Below are 19479 nucleotides of genomic sequence, written 5' to 3'. Positions count from 1 at the left end.
CTCCAGTATATAGATGACATCGTGATTTGGGGGGAGGGGCTGACCTGGAGCTATGCCAGCAGGTCACGCCAGACCTGCTACAGGAGCTGAACCAACTTGGCTACCCACTGTCTGCTAAGAAAGCCCAGCTTTTTGTCAACTTGCGGTCACCCATCTGGGGCACCTAATGGGGGGCCAATGCATGCTATCAGATGTCTAGAAGCAAACCATCCTTAGCATCCTAGTTCCATCAACCCAAAGGCAAGCATGGACATTTCTGGGATCTACCTGGGATCCAGAGTGAACTCTGTGATCCAAGTTAGCCAAACCACTCTAAGAAGCCATCAGAGGCCAAGAAGATAAAACAGGACGGACTTCTGAGGGGGACATGGCTTTTAAGACTCTAAGAAGAGCCTCATGGGAGGCGCTGGCCTTGGCCCTCCCAGACAATCACACAGCTTTCCACCTGTATGTGGATGAGAGAAAGGGAATAGTAAAGGGAGTGTTCACCCAAGCTTTGGGACCATGGAAAAGACCTGTGGCTTATTTATCCAAGAGGCTGGATCCTGTGGCCTGCCTCTGGATCATAGCTGCCACTGCCCTGCTAGTTAAGGATGCTGACAAAATAGCCATGGGATAAGAACTTATCACCACCTCCCATACTATTGAGGGGACCCTCAAAAACCCAACACTGGCACACCTTCAGGCTCTACGTTTGAACCGTCTTTGCATAAGACATAACCCATCATCTGCCCTAAACCAGCCACCTTGCTACCTGACCCATCTGTAGTTCTGACTTGACTGACATGCCCTGTCCAGGTGCTGAACGTACCTACTTCATGGATGGGAGCAGCGTTATCCAGAGTGGAATCAGGTCTGCAGGGGCGGTGGTAATGTTCTTGGACTCTGTTATTCGGGCAGCTGTTTTGGCACTGGGAACTTCAGCCCAGAAAGCTGAACTAAAGGATCTAACCTAGGCCTTAAAACTGGCAAGAGGGGCCGTAGCTAACATCTACACTGACCTCATATGCCTTTGTTACGGCTCATGTCCATGGATCCGTATACCAAGAGAAGGGATTATTGACTACTGAAGGAAAAAACATCAAAAATAAGGAAGAAATACTTGCTTTATTGGAGACATTATGGTTTCCCCTCAAAGTGGCCATGATTCATTGCCCCAGGCATCAAAAAGGAACATCATAAATAGCCCAAGGGAACAGGCTAGCTGATAGTCACAGGGAGGCCACCCAAGCCCCAAGCTTCCACTGCCAACATCCTGGTAGCTTTGCCTCCCTCTGCACTCCCAGCCATCCCTGAATATACTCCCTGAAGACAAACCAGATCAGGCAAAATGCCAAGGAGTTTACAGAAGAGATATATGGCTGCTGACTTTATTTATTTATCATATACAAGTACACTGTAGCTGTCTTCAGATACACCAGAAGAGGCATCAGATCCCATTACAGATGGTTGTGAGCCACCATGTGGTTGCTGGGAATTGAACTCAGGACCTCTGGAAGAGCAGTGCAACCTCTGAGCCATCCTCCAGCCCGGCTGGAGTTTGAAGGCTGCACCATCCTACCTAAGGAGTTTGCTAAGCCCCTCACCCATCAGATTCATCAAGCTTCACACCTGGTCACTGAAGGCTGAAGGAATTGCTTTGAGGAGCAAGGTACAAAATGTTTGACTTAGGACACTTGATCAGGTGATCTCACTGTCCCACCTCTCAGGCCCCAATCAAGGAGAATCCGGTCAACAACCAGGGTCTAATTGGGAAATAGATTATACAGAAACAAAACCAGGAACACATGCTAGTTTTTATAGATAACTTTTCAGGGTGGGCAGAAGCCTGCCCTACAAAGGAGACGGCCAACATAGCGGTAAAGGAGCTCCTGGAAGACATCATATCTGGGTCTGGTTTGCCTACCCTGCTTGGGTGTGACAATGGACCAGCATTCATCTCAGGTAACTAAACCTCTGAAAACTCAGGTTCTCAGAACCAATTGGAAATTACATTGTGCATACAGACCCCAGAGTTCAGGGCAAGTAGAGAGGATGGATGATCCTACCCTGAAGGAGGCCTTGACCAAATTAACCCTTGAAACTGACTCCTACCTTATGCCCTATAAAAGGCTAGGAACATCTGCTATACTTTAGGTCTCGCCCCTTTTGAGATCCTATGTGGGAGGCCTTCTCCCATGCTGACTAACCTCCAGTCTGGTATCTTAGCTTAATAGGGACAACATAAGTTTTTAAGATCCTTGGATGCCCTCCATAGGGTCCAGAAGCAACTCTGGCTTGCCATCCACTGGTTTATGAATCTGCTCCTCCCCCTAACCCCCAGTGCTTTGAACCAGGTGATGGAGTCTGGATTAAGACATGAAACCACAAGACTCTGGAACTTCGCTGGAAAGGACCTCACACCATGATCCTGACCACACCTACAGACGAGATCAGGACACTGATACACCACTTCCACATTAAGCCTGCCAGGAGGGAGACGACCCAGCAGTTGAGGTTCCATTGGAGACTCCCAGGTCACCTCACACCCTGTCTACCCCCAAACTGCAACCCCAGCACTCCTGATCCTGCTGGCTTGCTGCTTACACTTTGCTACATAGCCACCAGCCCCCACTAGCCCCTGAATCTAACCTGGCAGTTAGTTAATGCTGCAACCGATAAGATTGCCAACTCTACCTCCTACTTGGCTACTCCAGGCACCTAGATCCATGACCTTCATGTAGACCTTTGTGACCCAGTGGGTGAGGAATGGGACCTCTCAGATCAAATGCCCTTTCCTGGTTACGATTGCAACTCACCCCGGCCCCAAAAGAACACACAGTCTCAGGCCTTGTATGTCTGCCCAGGGCATCCTTGGGATCGGAGCCAGCGAACCAAACGCAGAGGTCCACAGTTTCTGTACCACATGGGCATGGAAATCTACTGGGAGGAAGACCTGGAAGCCCCCCATCAAAGATGACCTCATCTCACTGTAACCTGGTTTGAGGATACACAGTCACTTGGGGACCGTTCCTGCATAAGAAAGGATACCCAGCCTCCTAGGAGAGAGACTTGCAGACCTTGTTTTGAGCCCCCCCCCTTACTATCTGGGTACCCACAAGCAACAACCTTTTCATAAAATTTACGGCAGCTGGCAAGAAGGCCAATCAGACTGTTACTTACAGTTCAACTGCTCCAACGTAGCTTTGTGAGACCCATGATCCCATCAAGTTATTAGGAAGGCCAAACCACCACCCCCCACACACACACAAACCTCTGCCTCTGCCCACCATCATTCAGGACCCACCACCCTTCCACCCCATCGAGGTCTCATTTCATCTAACCAACCGCTCCCTAAATCCGTTCCACCTCCTGCATTGCCCACTTCATCACCAGAGTCAGAGTCACCCCTGCAACTATTAGAAGCCGTTTTCCAGGTTCTTAACTCCTCTCACCTGGACTTAACACAGGATTGTTGGTTATGCTTAAATGCTCAGTCCCACTGCTAAGAAGGAATAGCTGTCCCTGGAGACTATTCACAGACTACAGATGTAGGTGGCAGCAACCAGATAGAGGAAAACTGACCCTAAAATCAATAATGGGACAGGGACTCTGCACTGGAAATAAGGTTCCCTCAGCCTATTACCACCTCTGCAATTGCACTGTAACTCCTACCGTTGTTGCCCCAGAGAGTGCTGCCCCATGCATTTATGACCTGGTTATAAATACTACTGATGGTTTACTGGCCCTTTATCATTTTGTATACATTGACTTGTGTATCTCCTATGATCTATTCTCTTTTTAGAACTCGATGTTCGTAAGTTCTAAAGCCCCAGGTATTTTGCTACCAGTCTCTTGACTTCTTTTTGAGAGTCTTCCCCTTACCTCCCTAAACTGAGTGCTGCTGTGCTGGCTAATTTTATGTTAACTTGACACAGGCTAGAGTCATGTGAGAGGAAGGAAGCCCGATTGGGAAAATGCCTCCATGACACTGGGCTGCAGGCAAACCTGTAGAGAATTCTCTTCATCAGTGACTGATGAGGGAAGGCCCAGCCCATGTTGGGCGGTCCTGAGCTCTATAGGATAGCAGTCGGAACAAGCTGGGTGGGAGTGGGAGAGCAAGCCAGGAGGCAGCACCTCTTCATGGCCTCTCTGTCAGGTCCTGTTCTGAGTTTCTGTCCTGACTTCTGTCAATGATATTGATGTGTAAGCCAAATGAAAATAAACCCTTTCCTTCCCAGCTTGGTTTTGGTCATGGTGTCTCATCACAGCACGGTATCCCTAACTAAGACACCTGGGTTAGACTAAGTGGTTGTCCTTTACATGTACTCCCTTGCACATCCAACCACACCTTCATAGTCACATGTAGGCCTACTTCTGGGCATCTCTTGTCCCTGAACTCAGGAGTGTACAAATCTCATCTCCAATGACAGTTCTCCTGCCATTTAAGTTTTCATACAGGCAAAAGCCTGGAAATAACTTTTTCTTCTACTTCCTCATATTTACTAACAAACCAGGCCTACTTACCATTTAGGCATTGCAACTTCACCCACAGTTCATTCTGCTCCCGTTGCTACTGCCCTAGATTTGCATGCCAGGCCCCTTCTCCATGTTATTGTTAGAGACGGAGTTTATTTACTTCCTTAACATCTTTTGCTTAGCTTTCATCATTCTTCTCTGAATACATATGACAGGTTGCCAATTTGAGACTATAAAGGGACCTTTAGGAGTAAAGTTTAGCCAGTCATGTACCATACAGCTGTAATCTCGGCATGTGTGAGATAGAGGTAAGATCAGAACTTTAGGGCCAGTCTGGGATGTGTGTGTGTGTGTGTGTGTATTCATTGTGTTTAAAATGGAAAAAATTTGGAACACATCTGGATCTAGAACATTGATGACATCATGCCACATCAGTCCTGAACTAGTCACCTCTGAGTTTTTACTAAGAACCAAACCATTTAAGCGGTTAATTTAGGAATGTCTCATCCTGAGGTTCAAATATGTGAAAGGATGCATTCTCAAGAGGCCTGTGAGCTGGAAGTGGACTTTGTTCCACTAGAGTCTGGTTGGGGCAACATTGATGTCCATGGTTAAATTCCATTTATTGTGGGGCTAGAGGGATGGCTCAGCAGTTAACAGCACTGACTGCAGTTCCAGATGATTCCATTTCAATTCTCAGAACCCAGGGCATCCAATAAACTTTTGTGACCTCCAGGGGCATTAGGCACACAAGTGGTGCACAGACTTAGAGAGCAAAACTCCCATACGCACTAAAAACGTTTATGAGTAAGAATTTTTGCAATGTAGTTTACAAAGGCTTATTCACTAACCACACCTTAGTGTGATGTGGAGGTTTACTGTACAGCTAATTCCTATTTGTAGAAGCAGCCTCCTGAAGGCAGTAGGGAGGCTCATGAAACTCCTCAGAAGATTCAAGACTCTGGTTTATGACTGAACATCTCTTCCAGTGGTTATAAGTACAAACTTGCTAGAGGAGACTCTTCAAACATGCAGCTACCTCGAGTTTCCCAGGAACACCAGATGCTTTGAGCCCTCCCCTGGGCTGCTATGTTGTTCCTCAGTTGCAGCTGTCCATCCTTCATGTTCCCATTAGTAATCCTGATAAATTTGTTGGGCCATCAAGCTGGGCTTAGATGGATTTTCTTTGGCCTATTATTGTTCTCTCTCCCAGAAAATAAAACAAAAGTCTGTTGAATATATCAAAAGGCAAACTTTGAAGGGAGGCTAAGCAACCTTGAAGCACTGTGACAGACAGACAGGCAGGCACAGTTGGGCCATCATCAGTACACTAGAAAAAGGGATACAAGGAAAGGCAAGGAAGTGTGGGGCTAGCTTTGTCATAGTTTCTTTTTTTTTTTTTTTTTTTTGGTTCTTTTTTTGGAGCCGGGGACCGAACCCAGGGCCTTGTGCTTGCTAGGCAAGCGCTCTACCACTGAGCTAAATCCCCAACCCCTTTGTCATAGTTTCTTAACTACTGATGTATTGGGAAAGTCCTTTTAAAGTGGGTTGACACTCGGGTCTGAATGTTTGTCTTCTACATCCCGTCCCTTCCTGCGCATTATACTGATTAATCCACAAAGCATCTTTATGAAAACAGGGGGCATTAGGTTGACTGTTGTTAATGACATCTCCACTTGTACAGCTACATTTCTTTTTTTAAAGACAGAATTTTACTCGGTAGGCTAGGCTGGTCTCAAACTCACTGTAATTCTTCTGCCTCAATCTGCCTTTCAAATGGGATTGGAGGTGTGTACCACCATGGCCTGGCTGTACTTTCTACTGTATATTTTAATCAAAGGTATTTTGTTATAGCAGCCTAAATTAAGACAGTTGACTATTTTTAAGAAGGGTAGCCTGATAGTATTTGGCAGTCTGATAATAGTCATGTTCTCACTTAACAATGGGATTAGATTTTAAGAAATGAGTCATTAGGTGATTGTAGTGACAAGCTCTTTTATCACCTTGCAAACCACACAGAATGTATTTTATACAAACCTAGATGGAATAGAGGAGGGTTTGCGTTGGCAAGTAACCACTCTGCACACCCAGTTTCTACCTTTTAAAGTTAGCATTCTTCACCCACAAGTTTGCAGGCTTACCACTTACTTTCAAATTTCCTAACGATTATTCACTTTAGACCACCCAGAGCTCTCAGTAACCCCGACATCCTAGTCAGGTCTAGTCTTCTCTTTCACTCTTATAGGCAAACCCTGCTTTGGCAGTGGACATCATGATGTAGAAGGCACATTTGTGTCAAGTCAGGTGATTATAAGGGCCTCCAGATCTGATATTGACCTTTCTTGAAATATTCGTATTGCCGTCAATGAAGCAGATGTTCCAACAATTTATGTCCCATCTGCTCTTGTTCTTTGAGGGTCTAGCTGTGGTAGAGCAGCTGACTTAATAAGCAGTAGCCATCAGTGATCCCCACCCCCCCTTGCTTCAAAGTCCTTCATTTTAATTTCATTTCTGGATGGATCACTTGATGACAACTTACTCTCAACCTTAGCAGTGATTCCGTATGCTGTGGGGCCATAACAAACAAACAACATGAGGTTTAATCAAGCACAGGAGAAAAAACGATACATTCAACAGATGTGGTATACAGAAGATGAGGCTGCTGCTGGCTTCTGTTGTTGAAACACCATGTGAGTATACTCTCCTATGAAAGGTAAGTAGGAAAATGACTTGGAATATTCTGATCTGTCTTCATAAAAGGGCAAGTTTGCTCATAGTCCCTGAGAGCAGGCACTTAGTCTTGAACATGACGCTTTCTTCCTAAATTTTCTCCACGACTGAACTGTTTTACAGGAATATTGATGGAGAGCAAAAGAGCATAATCAAAGCCAGCAGTCAACTCTGAATGGACCTGCTGTCCTCTGGCTGTAGGCCAGCAAGTAGCACTGCCATCTTCTAGCTTAAGAACAAAGCTCAGCAGTCTATGGGAAATAGGCACTTACACAAAACTTTTTAAAATAGGAGTTTTTGACACTTGAAGGATTTCATTCCAAACTCTCAATTATATAATTACAAAAAAATCCATGTTTCACGAAAATATCCTAACCCTAACATAAAATTCAGATCACTTACCACAAAGTTAGACAAATGTATAAGGAAACAGAACAGAAAGCATATTTACAAATTTAGACTACATGAGACATTGTGAAGAATCTTTAACAACACTCTACGTACTTTTACAAACCACATTTAAAATGATGAATCTGTAAATGATGTGAGAAAGGTCATAGCGTGAGAACTCTAACTTTTAAAGTCCAAAGTTATGTTGAAGATTTTAAAAGTAATGATGAAAACTGCAACTCAAGGTCTGTGTGACAAAGACTAATTCAAGGACAGATTGTCTAAGAAAGGGCAAACTATTCCTATTCAAGTTAGTCATTTAGTTCCCCATGAGTATAAACTATTAACAACCATGAAATGGATGAAGCTAATTACAAATTTTGTTAGTTTCTAAACAACAGAAGGGGTCTTTTCACAGTCAGTCATAGTCTCTTCTACCCTGGTGTGGGTATTTCTGCTACATATAAAATCCTCACCCAAAACAATTTTCCCTTCACCTCTGTGTTTTGTTTTTAAGTAGAAAATATTTTTAAACAAAGGAACATCTGTTCTTCAGCTATAGAATTGCTCTCCCATGGACTCTGGGAGAGAAAACAATTTCCTTTTCTTCTGCTACCTACAACCACAAAACAAAGCAAAGCGATCCAACTCCTAATGTAGTGTCGTGTAGAGCCTAGGTCTGGAACATTCCGTGCTAGTTTCCTGCTATACGCTGAGCACAATTATTTACATTATTGACAAATCTATTTAACAGAATAGTGTCATTCCAGAGCTTCCTTCAGCAGCAGCTAAAAAAGACGCGAGCAGCGGCGTCTGCGGATGGGAACATCAAAGACCCTCCTCCTTCTCTCCTCCCCTTCACCCTCATCTGATTCATTCTCATCCTCATCTGATTCATCGGATTCATCCATGTCTGCTGAGTCATCGTTTTCCTCTTCCTCTTCCTCCTCAGCTTCCTCCTCCATCTCTTCATATTCATCAGGACCCATTTCCTTAAAAGAGAAAATCTTCTGATGAGAAAAATGTCCATCAGTTCTTATAATAATTCTATGGCCTAGAACACAAGTAACTAGACATGCTAGGCACAAGTTTTCACAGAGCTAACAGCACAATCTCATGGTGCATGATGCATCGTGCTAAGAAATGCTCAACATGGTTTTAAAGGTAAACACATTTCACTAAGACAGTGATGGTTCTTTACATAGCAGTTGGTAATTCATATACAGAGGCAGGCATACTAGTAACCCACAATAAAGTTTTAATGAACTTATAGTAATGTGGTTTATTAATTCTTTATAAGTCTATCTGCTTATGGACACAGAGATGTGAAAATATTAATCAGATATGATCTCTAATGGTAATTTTTATGCATAGTTCCTGAAAGGTTTTTTATTGAGTTCCAAAGACACATCATTTTAATTTAAACATCAGTAGCCTGTACTTTTGAAAAAGAAATATTTTATTTTTCCAGTTGCTCGTAACAACAACAGTCAATTGTCTGCTCTTGGCTCCCGTGGTTGGATATCTGGGAAGCACTCAGTGGAATACTTCTGGCTTCAAGTCTCTCATGGTGATACAGCTGAATGATGACTGGAACCAAGCTTCACCTCAAGGGCTTCTTCACTCACATGTCTGGTACCTGGACTGGGATGATCCAAATATCTGGAGCCTGGAGTGGGCACTTCCTTCCACCTTGTGGTTAAATCTCTACAGGCTTTCTATGGCTGCTTCATGGGAACTGGACTTCTCACACTAGGTCCCAGAACACCAAAGGCACATGTTCCAGGCCTAAAGGCAGACTGCCTTTTCTAACTCAGCCTCAGCCGAGTGTCACTTTGCCGAGTCCCTAGAGAGATGCATTCCTAAGACCACTCAAGACTGTAGGAAAAGGGAGCTGTGAAGGCTCTAGGACAGGAGAGGCGAGGAGCATGCAGTGTCAGACCATCTCTTGGAATGCCATTCTGCTTAAGCAGGCATCCCCAATCGAGTTGTGGCTATAATTTGGCTGCTAATCTTCTCTAACACACATCTGAAGACTCAATGAAGAGTCAGGGCTCAGCTGGCCATCTCAGTACTGAGAAATTTAGTGCATGGTGTCAACAAAAGTCCCCCCCACCATGGCTTTTACTGCATTAATATCATTAGCACTACTCTGGCCCCTCTTTTTTATAACAGGCTCTCATGTACTGAGAGTGGCTATTCAGACCTCATTTATAACTGCTCTCCCTTGTTCTCTGTACTCGAGCCTCCTGCGATCACACTAAGCTCACAGTTCCCTAAGAACCCTCATACCAAGTACTTCTTGGCTGAATATTATTCCACAAATCCACATGGCTTCCTTCCTTCCTTCCTTCCTTCCTTCCTTCCTTCCTTCCTTCCTTCCTTCCTTCCTTCCTTCCTTCCATATTTCTACTTAGATATTACCAAGACCTTTCCTGACACATCTTTAGAACAGAGCCCGACAGGATACTCCCTTTAGCACCTATTTTTTTCTACCACATTTGATACTTGACCCAAGAGCACATATTAGTTCTTTCCTTCCAAAGAGAGTATGAAATCCAAGGCTTTTGATTATATTGTTTGCTACAGTACTCACTTGTTGAGAGAGCAAATGAAAATGTAGGAGAAAAGAATTGTGTCATTTAGGATTTATTATAACACACAATAACAATCAGAAAATATACACAAATGTGACTTATGTTATTTCATTATTTTTAACTTCAGATTTTTTTTTAAATCTAAGGACTGAAGACTTCAAAATTTTGCAGGAGGTACAAAAGGAGGGATGGGGAAGCCTTTGGAAATCCTAAAACATGATTATCAGGTAGTATGATTATTATATTAAGAAAACAAGAACTGTTAAAGGAATCAACTGTGATTAGAAAGAGAAATATTCAGATGATAGTGTACTATAGGAATAGCAGACAAGAGAGGAGGAGGGACATAAAGAAGCATCCAGAATGTTCCTAGTGCCTCAGTCAAGCACAGTAAGTAACTACACAGGGACATCATTAAACTAAGCAGAGAAGCCATTTACAGTGCCAAGTATAAAAAAAAATTATGAAGCCTAGCAATTAATCAGACTGGTGGGGGACAAAAATGCAAAACAAAATTCAACTTCCATATCAAGGAAGATAACAGAAATAAGAAAGGTCAATAAATACAGCCCTACTGTCTTTTTTATGTTGATTAAGTCACAATTCTCATTTTTTCTAATGACTCTCCATCTTTGAAAAAACACTTTCTGTAAAACAAGTCAAATACTTTTTCTTATAGTTGAGCAGAAACAAAAGCTTTAAATAAATAAATACAGTTGAGAGGGTTGAACATGTAAAGGGTTTATTTATTTTAATTTTAAAAGGAACTGATACTATTATAACTGTCCTGTTTTCATTTCCAATATGGTAAATACTGACAATGACTGTGTAAACAGGTTCTTAGGCATCAATGGTGTTTATACATCTAAGGAGGTGGTGAGGCCCAAAGGCTTGAGAACCACTGTCTTTAAACCCATACTTTACATCCACTGAAACAAATATTAAAGACAAGCAACAAAAGGATCAACTGACCCAATTCGACTGCCTGCCCACACATGCCTCAATGCTCTTAAGCTAGGACAAGGAATGTTATTAGAGACGAATAAGAGTCAAAGAACCACTGCCGTAAACAGACAACAATCTAAGCACTGGCACACAAGTACATAACTTCAAAATGCATGAGGCAAATGTGACAAGAATAAGTAAGCAGTGGGCAAAGCCATTAAAGATTTCAACAATAGTCTCTTCAATGGTTGAAATAACAAAAGTTTAAAGAAAGAGCAATAAAAATACAGATGACTTGACACACACTGGCAAACAGCCAGCCAGTGTGGCCTGTCATTATAGAATAAATTCTCACATGGTAGAGTATACATTCTTTTCAAAGACACAAAGATCATTGACCAAGATATAGAAATTCTTCACATAATTTGGGGTCATAAAACATTAAAAAATATTAGCAATACAAAATAAGTTCTCTAACCACAATATTAGAAATCAATAAGCAAAAGATAACTAAAATCTTCCAAACACTTGAAAATTAACATATTTCTATGCAGTCTTAAATCAGTTACAAGGAAAATCTGAGCGTATTTTGAACTAAATATTAACCAAAATATAACATCAGAATTTGTACAATAACAGCTAAAACAGGGCTTAGAAACAGGAAAGGTCTACAATCGATAATTAAACTTCTACCTTTAAAAGCTACAGGAAAAGCGAATGAAACCCAAGGTAAGCAGAAGAGAAATAAAAACAAGTGCACCAAGCGTGAAATAGAAAAGAGAAACTACAGAAAATCCATCAAAACGAAGTGTTGTTCCTTTTCAATGATCAATAGAAATGTTGTGGCTAAAAAAAGATATAAATCACCAATATTAGGAATAAAAGAAGGTTATCTGACTACAGCTCTTGTAGTCATAAAAAGGATATCAACGGATATTGTGAATAACTTTATGCTAATAAATTCAACATTTAGATGAAATAAACAAATTTTATGAAAGGCATAAAACTGAAACAAGAAAGAATAGAAAATATACGTATTAAAGAAATTAAGTCCGTATTTTAAAATTTCCCCATAAAGCAAACTCCAGTTCCAGACAGCTTCACTGATGAATATCACCACTTAAGGATAGGATGGTACCACGCTCAGATAGGTTCTGGGCTAACCAAGAATGGAAGTCTGGTCTGGTGTAGGCCAAGAATGGAAGTCTGGTCTGGTGTAGGCATGGTGCACACATCTAGCACTTGGGAGGCTGAGGCAAGAAAACAGTGAGTTTGAGGCCAGCCTGGGCTACATAATGATACCCTATCTCAAGCTTTCCTCTCATCCCCTTCACCCAAGAAAGAAAAAGGAAGTCTATTCCAGGGAGTAGCAAGTTCTCCATGCTGGAAACAACTTTATCACAAACGTGGGCCAGTACAGGTCCTTTTCACCACATTGCATACAGTGCACAATGGCTCTTCATGCTAATCTTTCAAACCAGAGTTGAGAATGGGTCCTCTTTCAGGAAGGTTAGTCCACTTTTCTAGAATTATCTCAAACCTACCCATTCCAGCAGCTGGGAGGGCATTTTCTAAGCGTACCATATCTACAACTGAGGTGCATTCTGAATATATAATCCTCAAATGTAACATAGTACTCCACACACTGCAATCACTCTACAGCCCATAAAGTAGGGTTACTGTTGTACCTATCACCAAGTAACCTTAAGAATGAGATTTGTAAAAGATGCCTGGTTGACTTGAAAAACAATCAGAGAAGTATATTCCTACCCAATAAATCCTCTATGAAATTTCTCTGTAGGATACTAGTTTATTTTATTAAGTTGGGAGTCTTAGCAAAAACACTGTAGGAAACTGTTTTCCAACTCTTAATGACACGAGTGGATTTTAAGTGGTCTCATTGGCCCTTCACGTCTTCTAATACGTTCAGGCCACATAGCTACTATTGGGAACCGTGAAAAAGAAGATTAATCTGCAAAATGGGTAACAGTAGGAAGGATGAAAATGAACACATTGTTCATCTCCCTTCAGATACTAATACCTAAGATACTTCCTCAAAACGTCTACATTTTTGGAGGGGGACATCATTATCTACCTAAACAAAGATGGTCTTTAGAATAATTCTACAAAGTCATAAATCTAGCACTAGAAAAAAATTTAACTTACCAATCGGGCTATAGACACCCTGAATGTTGGGCATGCCATATGGAATCGTGGGATGGCAACATTAAAGACCTTGTCCTTAAAGTACAGAAAATGGAAGGTATAATACCCTTCCATATAGCCTGATGTTGTAGAAAATGTGGTGCAGCTGGTGTATTCGTATATCCGACCTGGGCTAATAATGGGAAATTCACCTGCAGAGGAAACAGTAACAATAAACCAAAATATAAAATTCACTTCTTCCTTTTAGTAAATAATTCTCCAGATGCTATGTAAGTAGTTTGAAAGTAAATTGCACAGTTAGGAGAAAACAAAGCTCTAAGAGGATTACAGCAAAGTGCTGATGTGGTGGCATCATGAGGGTTACTTTTGAGTCAGATGTTGGGGGCTGGGACTTTCTGCACATGTAAGGAGGGCACTGTCTCCCTTCAATCACGTGGGTCCCAGGGAAGGGGACTCAGCTTCGGTGGCACCTGCCTTTGTCTGCTGCGACCTCACCAGCTCTCAACATTTTTTTCTTTTCTTTTTTTCAGAGCTGGGGACTGAACCCAGGGACTTCTCTACCACTGAGCTAAATCCCCAACCCTCAACATTTTTTATTCCCCAAATTCTCTACAAGGTAGCAGGTGGGGAATATCTAATAAACAAAATTTAAGAGGGACACTTTTTTCCCGAAATTGACATAATCTTTAAAACACAAATAAAAGTGTCACAGACACTTTGAGACAGTACTCAAACAAAGGTAAAGGTAGTATTAATTCCTATAGCAGCAAGAGACTAAAACATAAGGTTCTGAAATGCATCCCTCATGTTCAGTCTGGATAAATATCAGTTACAGAGGAAGGTCCTCACATCGGTAATCAAATAACAAAACTTACAACATTTTAAATACAATTCCTTAGCACTAGATCCTCTCTTTTTTGAGATATATTTTATATTTCAGCCAGAGGTGGTGATCCATACCTTTAATCCCAGCACTCAGAGATGCAGGTAGATCTCTGTGAGTTCAAGTCCAGCCTGGTCTACATAAACATTTCCAGGTAAGCAAAGCTACAGTTAAACCCTGAGTTCAAAAATAAATACATAGCTAGAGAGATGGCTCAGTGGTTAAGAGCACTGACTGCTCTTCCAGAGGTCCTGAGTTCAAATCCCAGCAACCACATAGTGGCTCACAACCATCTGTAATGGGATCTGATGCCCTCTTCTGGTGTCTGAAGACAGCTACAGTGTATTTGTGTAGAATAAATAAATCTTTACAAAATAAATAAATAAATAAAGGGGTTGGGGATTTAGCTCAGTGATAGAGCGCTTGCCTAGCAAGCGCAAGGCCCTGGATTCGGTCCCCAGCTCCGAAAAAAAAGAAAAAGAAAAAAAAAACATAAGTAAAAGTAATAAAAATGTATGTTTTTATTGTGTGTTTGTGTGTTTGTGTGTTTGTGTGTATGTACATGAATACAGGTGGTTTTGAGCCAGCTAATATGGGTGCTAGACTTAACTTGTGTCTTCTGGAAAAGCAGCATCAATAATAACAAAGGAAAATTAAATCTGTGCTATTATTTCAATATTCTATAATTGATAAAGACTACCAATATAAAATTTATATTCTTACTATCTTGTGCCTCCTAATTCACAGAACATAATAATTACAATTAAAAAATTAAGAATGGGGTGGGGCGAAAAAAATTAAGAACACAAGAATAACAATCAGGGAACAATGGTCCACAAAAAGGGAAATTAATCCCTAAATAACTGTTTGTTATGGTTTCAGAAAAAATGACATTTCAGGGACTAAAATAATAGGCTAATGACATCCACAAATTACATTTATAACTTATAAACAGCCTAAACTTTCTTTGAAACAATTGACCAAGAAATGTAAATCTTGGATGACATACCAACTACTCCAGGTCCCTGGACTTCCTCCACATCCCCTTTAGCATTTGTTATCCTCCAGTAGCGACTGTCCAACTGACAGGCCTTCTCAGGAAGAGCGTCCCTTGACATTTCAATCCTGGAGAAAGAGCAGGGCAGACTTGTTTTGTTTTTCTGTTTAAGTAACTACAGCATCTGAGTTAGCACTACGAAAGGCTTCCAGGGAAAATTAATAAATCTAACCCAAAGTCCATGTTAGCCATAAGTTCTCACCGACGCTGCTTTAATTAGGCTAATTCCACCCCCTCCCATGAAGATGCTTTCCCTTAATTTATGCATCCATTATTCAGTCTTCAATTTGTTTCTCGAGGCTAACATTTTCTCTTTCTCTAGTAATCTGTCTCTATTTTCATGCTAAGGACCCTGTAAGGACAGGAAGGTATTTCTATTTTAAACAAGTCTTAATTTTAAGCAAGATCGAAATAAAACAAATATCTAAACTATGGTTGGAGCAATAGGTTATCTTTCTGCCTAAGCACAGAATATTTCTAACTACAGTGAATTGAAGCATTTGTTTTTATATTTAATCAAATTGAACATTCAATACTATGTATGACATATATGAAACACTCCATAAGTATTTATTACACTTCAAAATTGAATATAAATAGGACACATGAAATTTTAAATGCATGGTTTTCTGTTTGGCAATGGAATAACTTCTAGATTACATTACAATTCTAAAATAGAGCTTTGATAATTCCAACCTAGTAGTTTAGTTCCTGTAGTATCTGAAACAATAATTTATACTCAGGACACATGCAAAAAAACAAAACAAAACAAAAATCCCATAACCTGTCAAACTCCTTGTGAATACTGTATTGTTGAAATTTTATTAACTTTTCTGTAAGGTTCAGCAAGAAACTATTTTTCAAAGTGTGCCTTAGCAGGATGGTAAGGCGGCTCAGTGGATAAGGGCCTTTCTTGCCAAACCTAACAAGCTGAGTACCGTCCCCAGGATCCACATGACAGGAGAGAACCAACTCCTGAAGGGTACTACCCACACATGCATACACAATAAATTAAAAATGCAACTGAAAACATTTAAGTGTACTTAAGAGCTAGGGAGGTGGTTCAGTGGGCACAAACACATAAGGACTGATGTTTGGAGCCCCAGAACCTACTAAATATTGGGTGGGCATGGCTGCCTGCCTATAAACCCCATACTCAAGAAGACAGGTTCCCCAAAACAAGGTAGATAGCTGATCTAGATCTATTGGCAAGCTCTAGATTAACTGCAAGACCTGCTTCAAAAACTAAGGTAGATGGTGACAGAGGAAGACGGATGTCAATCTCAGGCTTCTGCATACCTATGTACCCACACATATGCAATCACACGCTAAAAAATATAATTTGTGTTTATTTGTTTTGTTTTTTTCAGACAGGGTTTCTCTATACAGTTTGGCTGTCTTAGAAACTCATTCTCTAGACCAGACCAGGCTGGCCTCAAACTCCCAGAGATCCACTTGCCACTCTCTGCCTCCTCAATTCTGGGATTAAAGGAGTATGTCACCACTGCCTGGCTGTTTTTTGTTGTTGTTTTGTTTTATTTTATTTATTTTAGTTAAATAAATACAATTTAAAAAAATAAATAAAAATAACCCTTAAATGCATTTCATAGCTGGGCGTGTAGCTCAGTGATAAGAATACTTGCCAAACATGGACAAGGCTCTTAGTTTGATTCACAGGACCATAAAACAAAATAAAAACAAAACCTATAAAGTTCATTTCACAGATCATGTCCAAATGGAAAAGAGCCACCAGCCATAGGATACTGGCACTTTAACTGGAAGTGGGGTCTTATGATTCAGATATAAAATGGTCCCCAAATGCTCACGTGTTGAAGATTTGTTTGGTTCTTCTTTCTCTGCTTCCTGGCCACCTTAAAGTGAACAGCTTTGCTCTGTGACATTAGTCTACACTTCTAGGGTATGCTGCCTAATCACACCTGGGCCCAGAAATGAGAGAGCCAAGTGGCCATGGGCTAAAGGCTTCCTTCAGAGTTCTGTCATGGAAACACACTGAGGAGACACAGTCCCACTTAGAGCTCTCACCTGATTCGGTATGTGAAGAAATAGTGTGGTGGGTGCACAGAGCTGAGTTCTGGCAGAAACGATGTGGACACTGAGACTGTAATATCTCCAGTTGTTGCTACACACTCTGGGTCATGAATATATCTAGCAAAGAAGAAAATTAACCAAGTTTAAATCAACTAGCTTCAATTCTTACAAGGTTTAAAGACATAAATACAATACCTTACCTATATTTATAACTTTCAGTCCTGTTTGATACAATCCTATGGATCTTGAACTTTATAGTGGGAAACCTTGGGGTCTCTGGTTCAGTATAGACAGTAATCAAAGATCCATGGTCAGTGACGCAAACCATGGATCAGTAATCAATTTAGAAACCAACTAGGGTGTCTCTGGATTTTCAGTGCTATAAAAACTTGAGGAGATTTTTGAAACTGACTATACTATTAAAGGGTGGCCATGGACTATAAAAATAAGTAAGAATGCAAACATTGAGTCTCTTACGACTTATACTTAGCCTACTGTTTCTGCCATGAAGGCTACTATGAACTAGTGTTGCCTATAATCACCTCTAATACAACATCCAGTTACAGATAATGTTTGCCAGGAGTTATTTACTTGCTATTCATAATAAACCTATTAACTTTATTGCTTTGCAAAGAGAAATTATGTAGCTACTATCAAGCTACTAAATTACATTTAGCTCTTTTAATTTTTCAAGACAAGAAATACTAGTTGATTAAATGCTTGCATGTTATGTCTCTGATGTGAGAATAAGACAGAGATACAGGACAGTGAAGTTCATTGCTTCACCTTCCATGGTGAACCTCATCTCACGATAGAAACTTGCAATAGTTTGCTTTTTCTGACCTACAGTTGTTTCAATCGCAAAAGCCCCAACTGAAATACCTGAAAATCTGGTCTCTGATGATAGGGAAGCCACCTGATACAACATTGTTGACATAGGATGTAAACCAGTCAGTAAAAGTAGCACCTATAAACAAAGAAGGGGAAGAATGAGTACAGGGGAAAAATCAACAGAGGAAGCAAACAATTATAATTCATTGTGTTTAAGGTATGATACCAAAACTACAATTATTTATAGGTATAATTCTGCTAGTATTCTATTAGACAAGTTTCTTTTCCCGATTCTAATTCTAATTTATTACAACTGTGGCGTATGCTCAATCATGTGCATCTGTGTGCACTTGTTCATACGCTCATGCAGAGGCTGAGACATCCCATTCCTGCTCCGTCACTCTCCACCTATCCCTTGAGACAGGGCCTTCCTTTATATGTGGAGCTAAGCTGGCATCAAGCAAGCCCCAGCAAGCCTCCTGTATCTGCCCCATAAAATGCTGAGATTATAGGCATAGGCACAAGCCCATGGTGGGCAAAAGCTACACCAAGCTTTTACATGGGTACCGGGACTTGAACTCAGATCCTCGTGCTTGCCCAAATGAGCCATCTCTCCAGTCCTCCTGTTCTCAATTCAGTCTACATTGTTTCCTTTGTGTTCCCTACCAGCACCATCCCCAGTCCCTATCTAACTCTTGTTAGGGAATGCTACAGCTATTTCCACCTATGTTGTTTTTTGTTTGATTTATACTCAAATTAATTGGTTTTGGTACAGTGATAAAAATATTTATCTATTAGTTTCATATAGAACAAAGGAAATAGTTACATCTAGGAAAAAAGCATTAAGACAAGTTATCAGGCTCCTATTTGCAATGATCAGGATTCATCTTAAACACATCCTGATATATACTCAAAATACTGCCACGAGCCAGGCTCAGCCTAGAGGTCCTCCAGAGACGACACTGTAAAATTCTCAGCGTCAGGTTAATACCAAGTGGTCAAATGCTCATCTCTACAGTCTCAGCTGCACAGTGGTCCTCCATGCTCAGCGACCAACTCAAAGCAGAAAACAATTACTTATTTCTATCTGTCCATGGTATACTTAAATAATTCTGACGAGTATTTAGATGAACCAAGCTAAAAATTCTAGGTAATACAACATAACTATTAAACCACATCATTTTTTGATTGTACAGCTAAATACCTAGCACATATATAGTATTGAGTTAATTTGTTCACGGAATTTCTTTGTAACCTGGATTCAATCAATCCAGGTCTTTACTGAGTATCAGATGTTCAATTTACCACTAATTATGTTTTTAATTATCAGACTTTAGTATTTGTTGCAATGATGGTTTATTTTGTCTCAAAGC

The 19479-nt window shown here is 40.8% G+C and overlaps 1 protein-coding gene across 3 annotated transcripts in view; it reads right to left on the bottom strand.

Annotated features, from left to right (window-relative positions):
- Positions 1 to 7025: 7025 nt before the first annotated feature.
- Fbxo3 (F-box protein 3) overlaps positions 7026 to 19479 on the bottom strand; it is a 30943-nt gene continuing 18489 nt past the window's right edge. Inside the window, exons 7-11 of one of the 3 annotated variants that reach the window (XM_032903820.1) lie at positions 18158 to 18242; positions 17270 to 17392; positions 15179 to 15294; positions 13287 to 13477; positions 7026 to 8570 (exon numbers count right to left, since the gene is read on the bottom strand). In XM_032903820.1, coding sequence (XP_032759711.1) covers positions 8367 to 8570; positions 13287 to 13477; positions 15179 to 15294; positions 17270 to 17392; positions 18158 to 18242 — 719 coding nt within the window. In that variant the 3' untranslated portion in view covers positions 7026 to 8366. The other 2 variants (XM_032903821.1, XM_032903822.1) reach the window with 2 other exon arrangements.

The sequence above is a fragment of the Rattus rattus genome, chromosome 5 (genome assembly GCF_011064425.1).
Source record: "Rattus rattus isolate New Zealand chromosome 5, Rrattus_CSIRO_v1, whole genome shotgun sequence".
Taxonomy (NCBI): domain Eukaryota; kingdom Metazoa; phylum Chordata; class Mammalia; order Rodentia; family Muridae; genus Rattus; species Rattus rattus.
The sequence above is the reverse complement of the archived record's forward strand: the minus strand, read 5'-3'. Positions and strand labels throughout refer to the sequence as shown.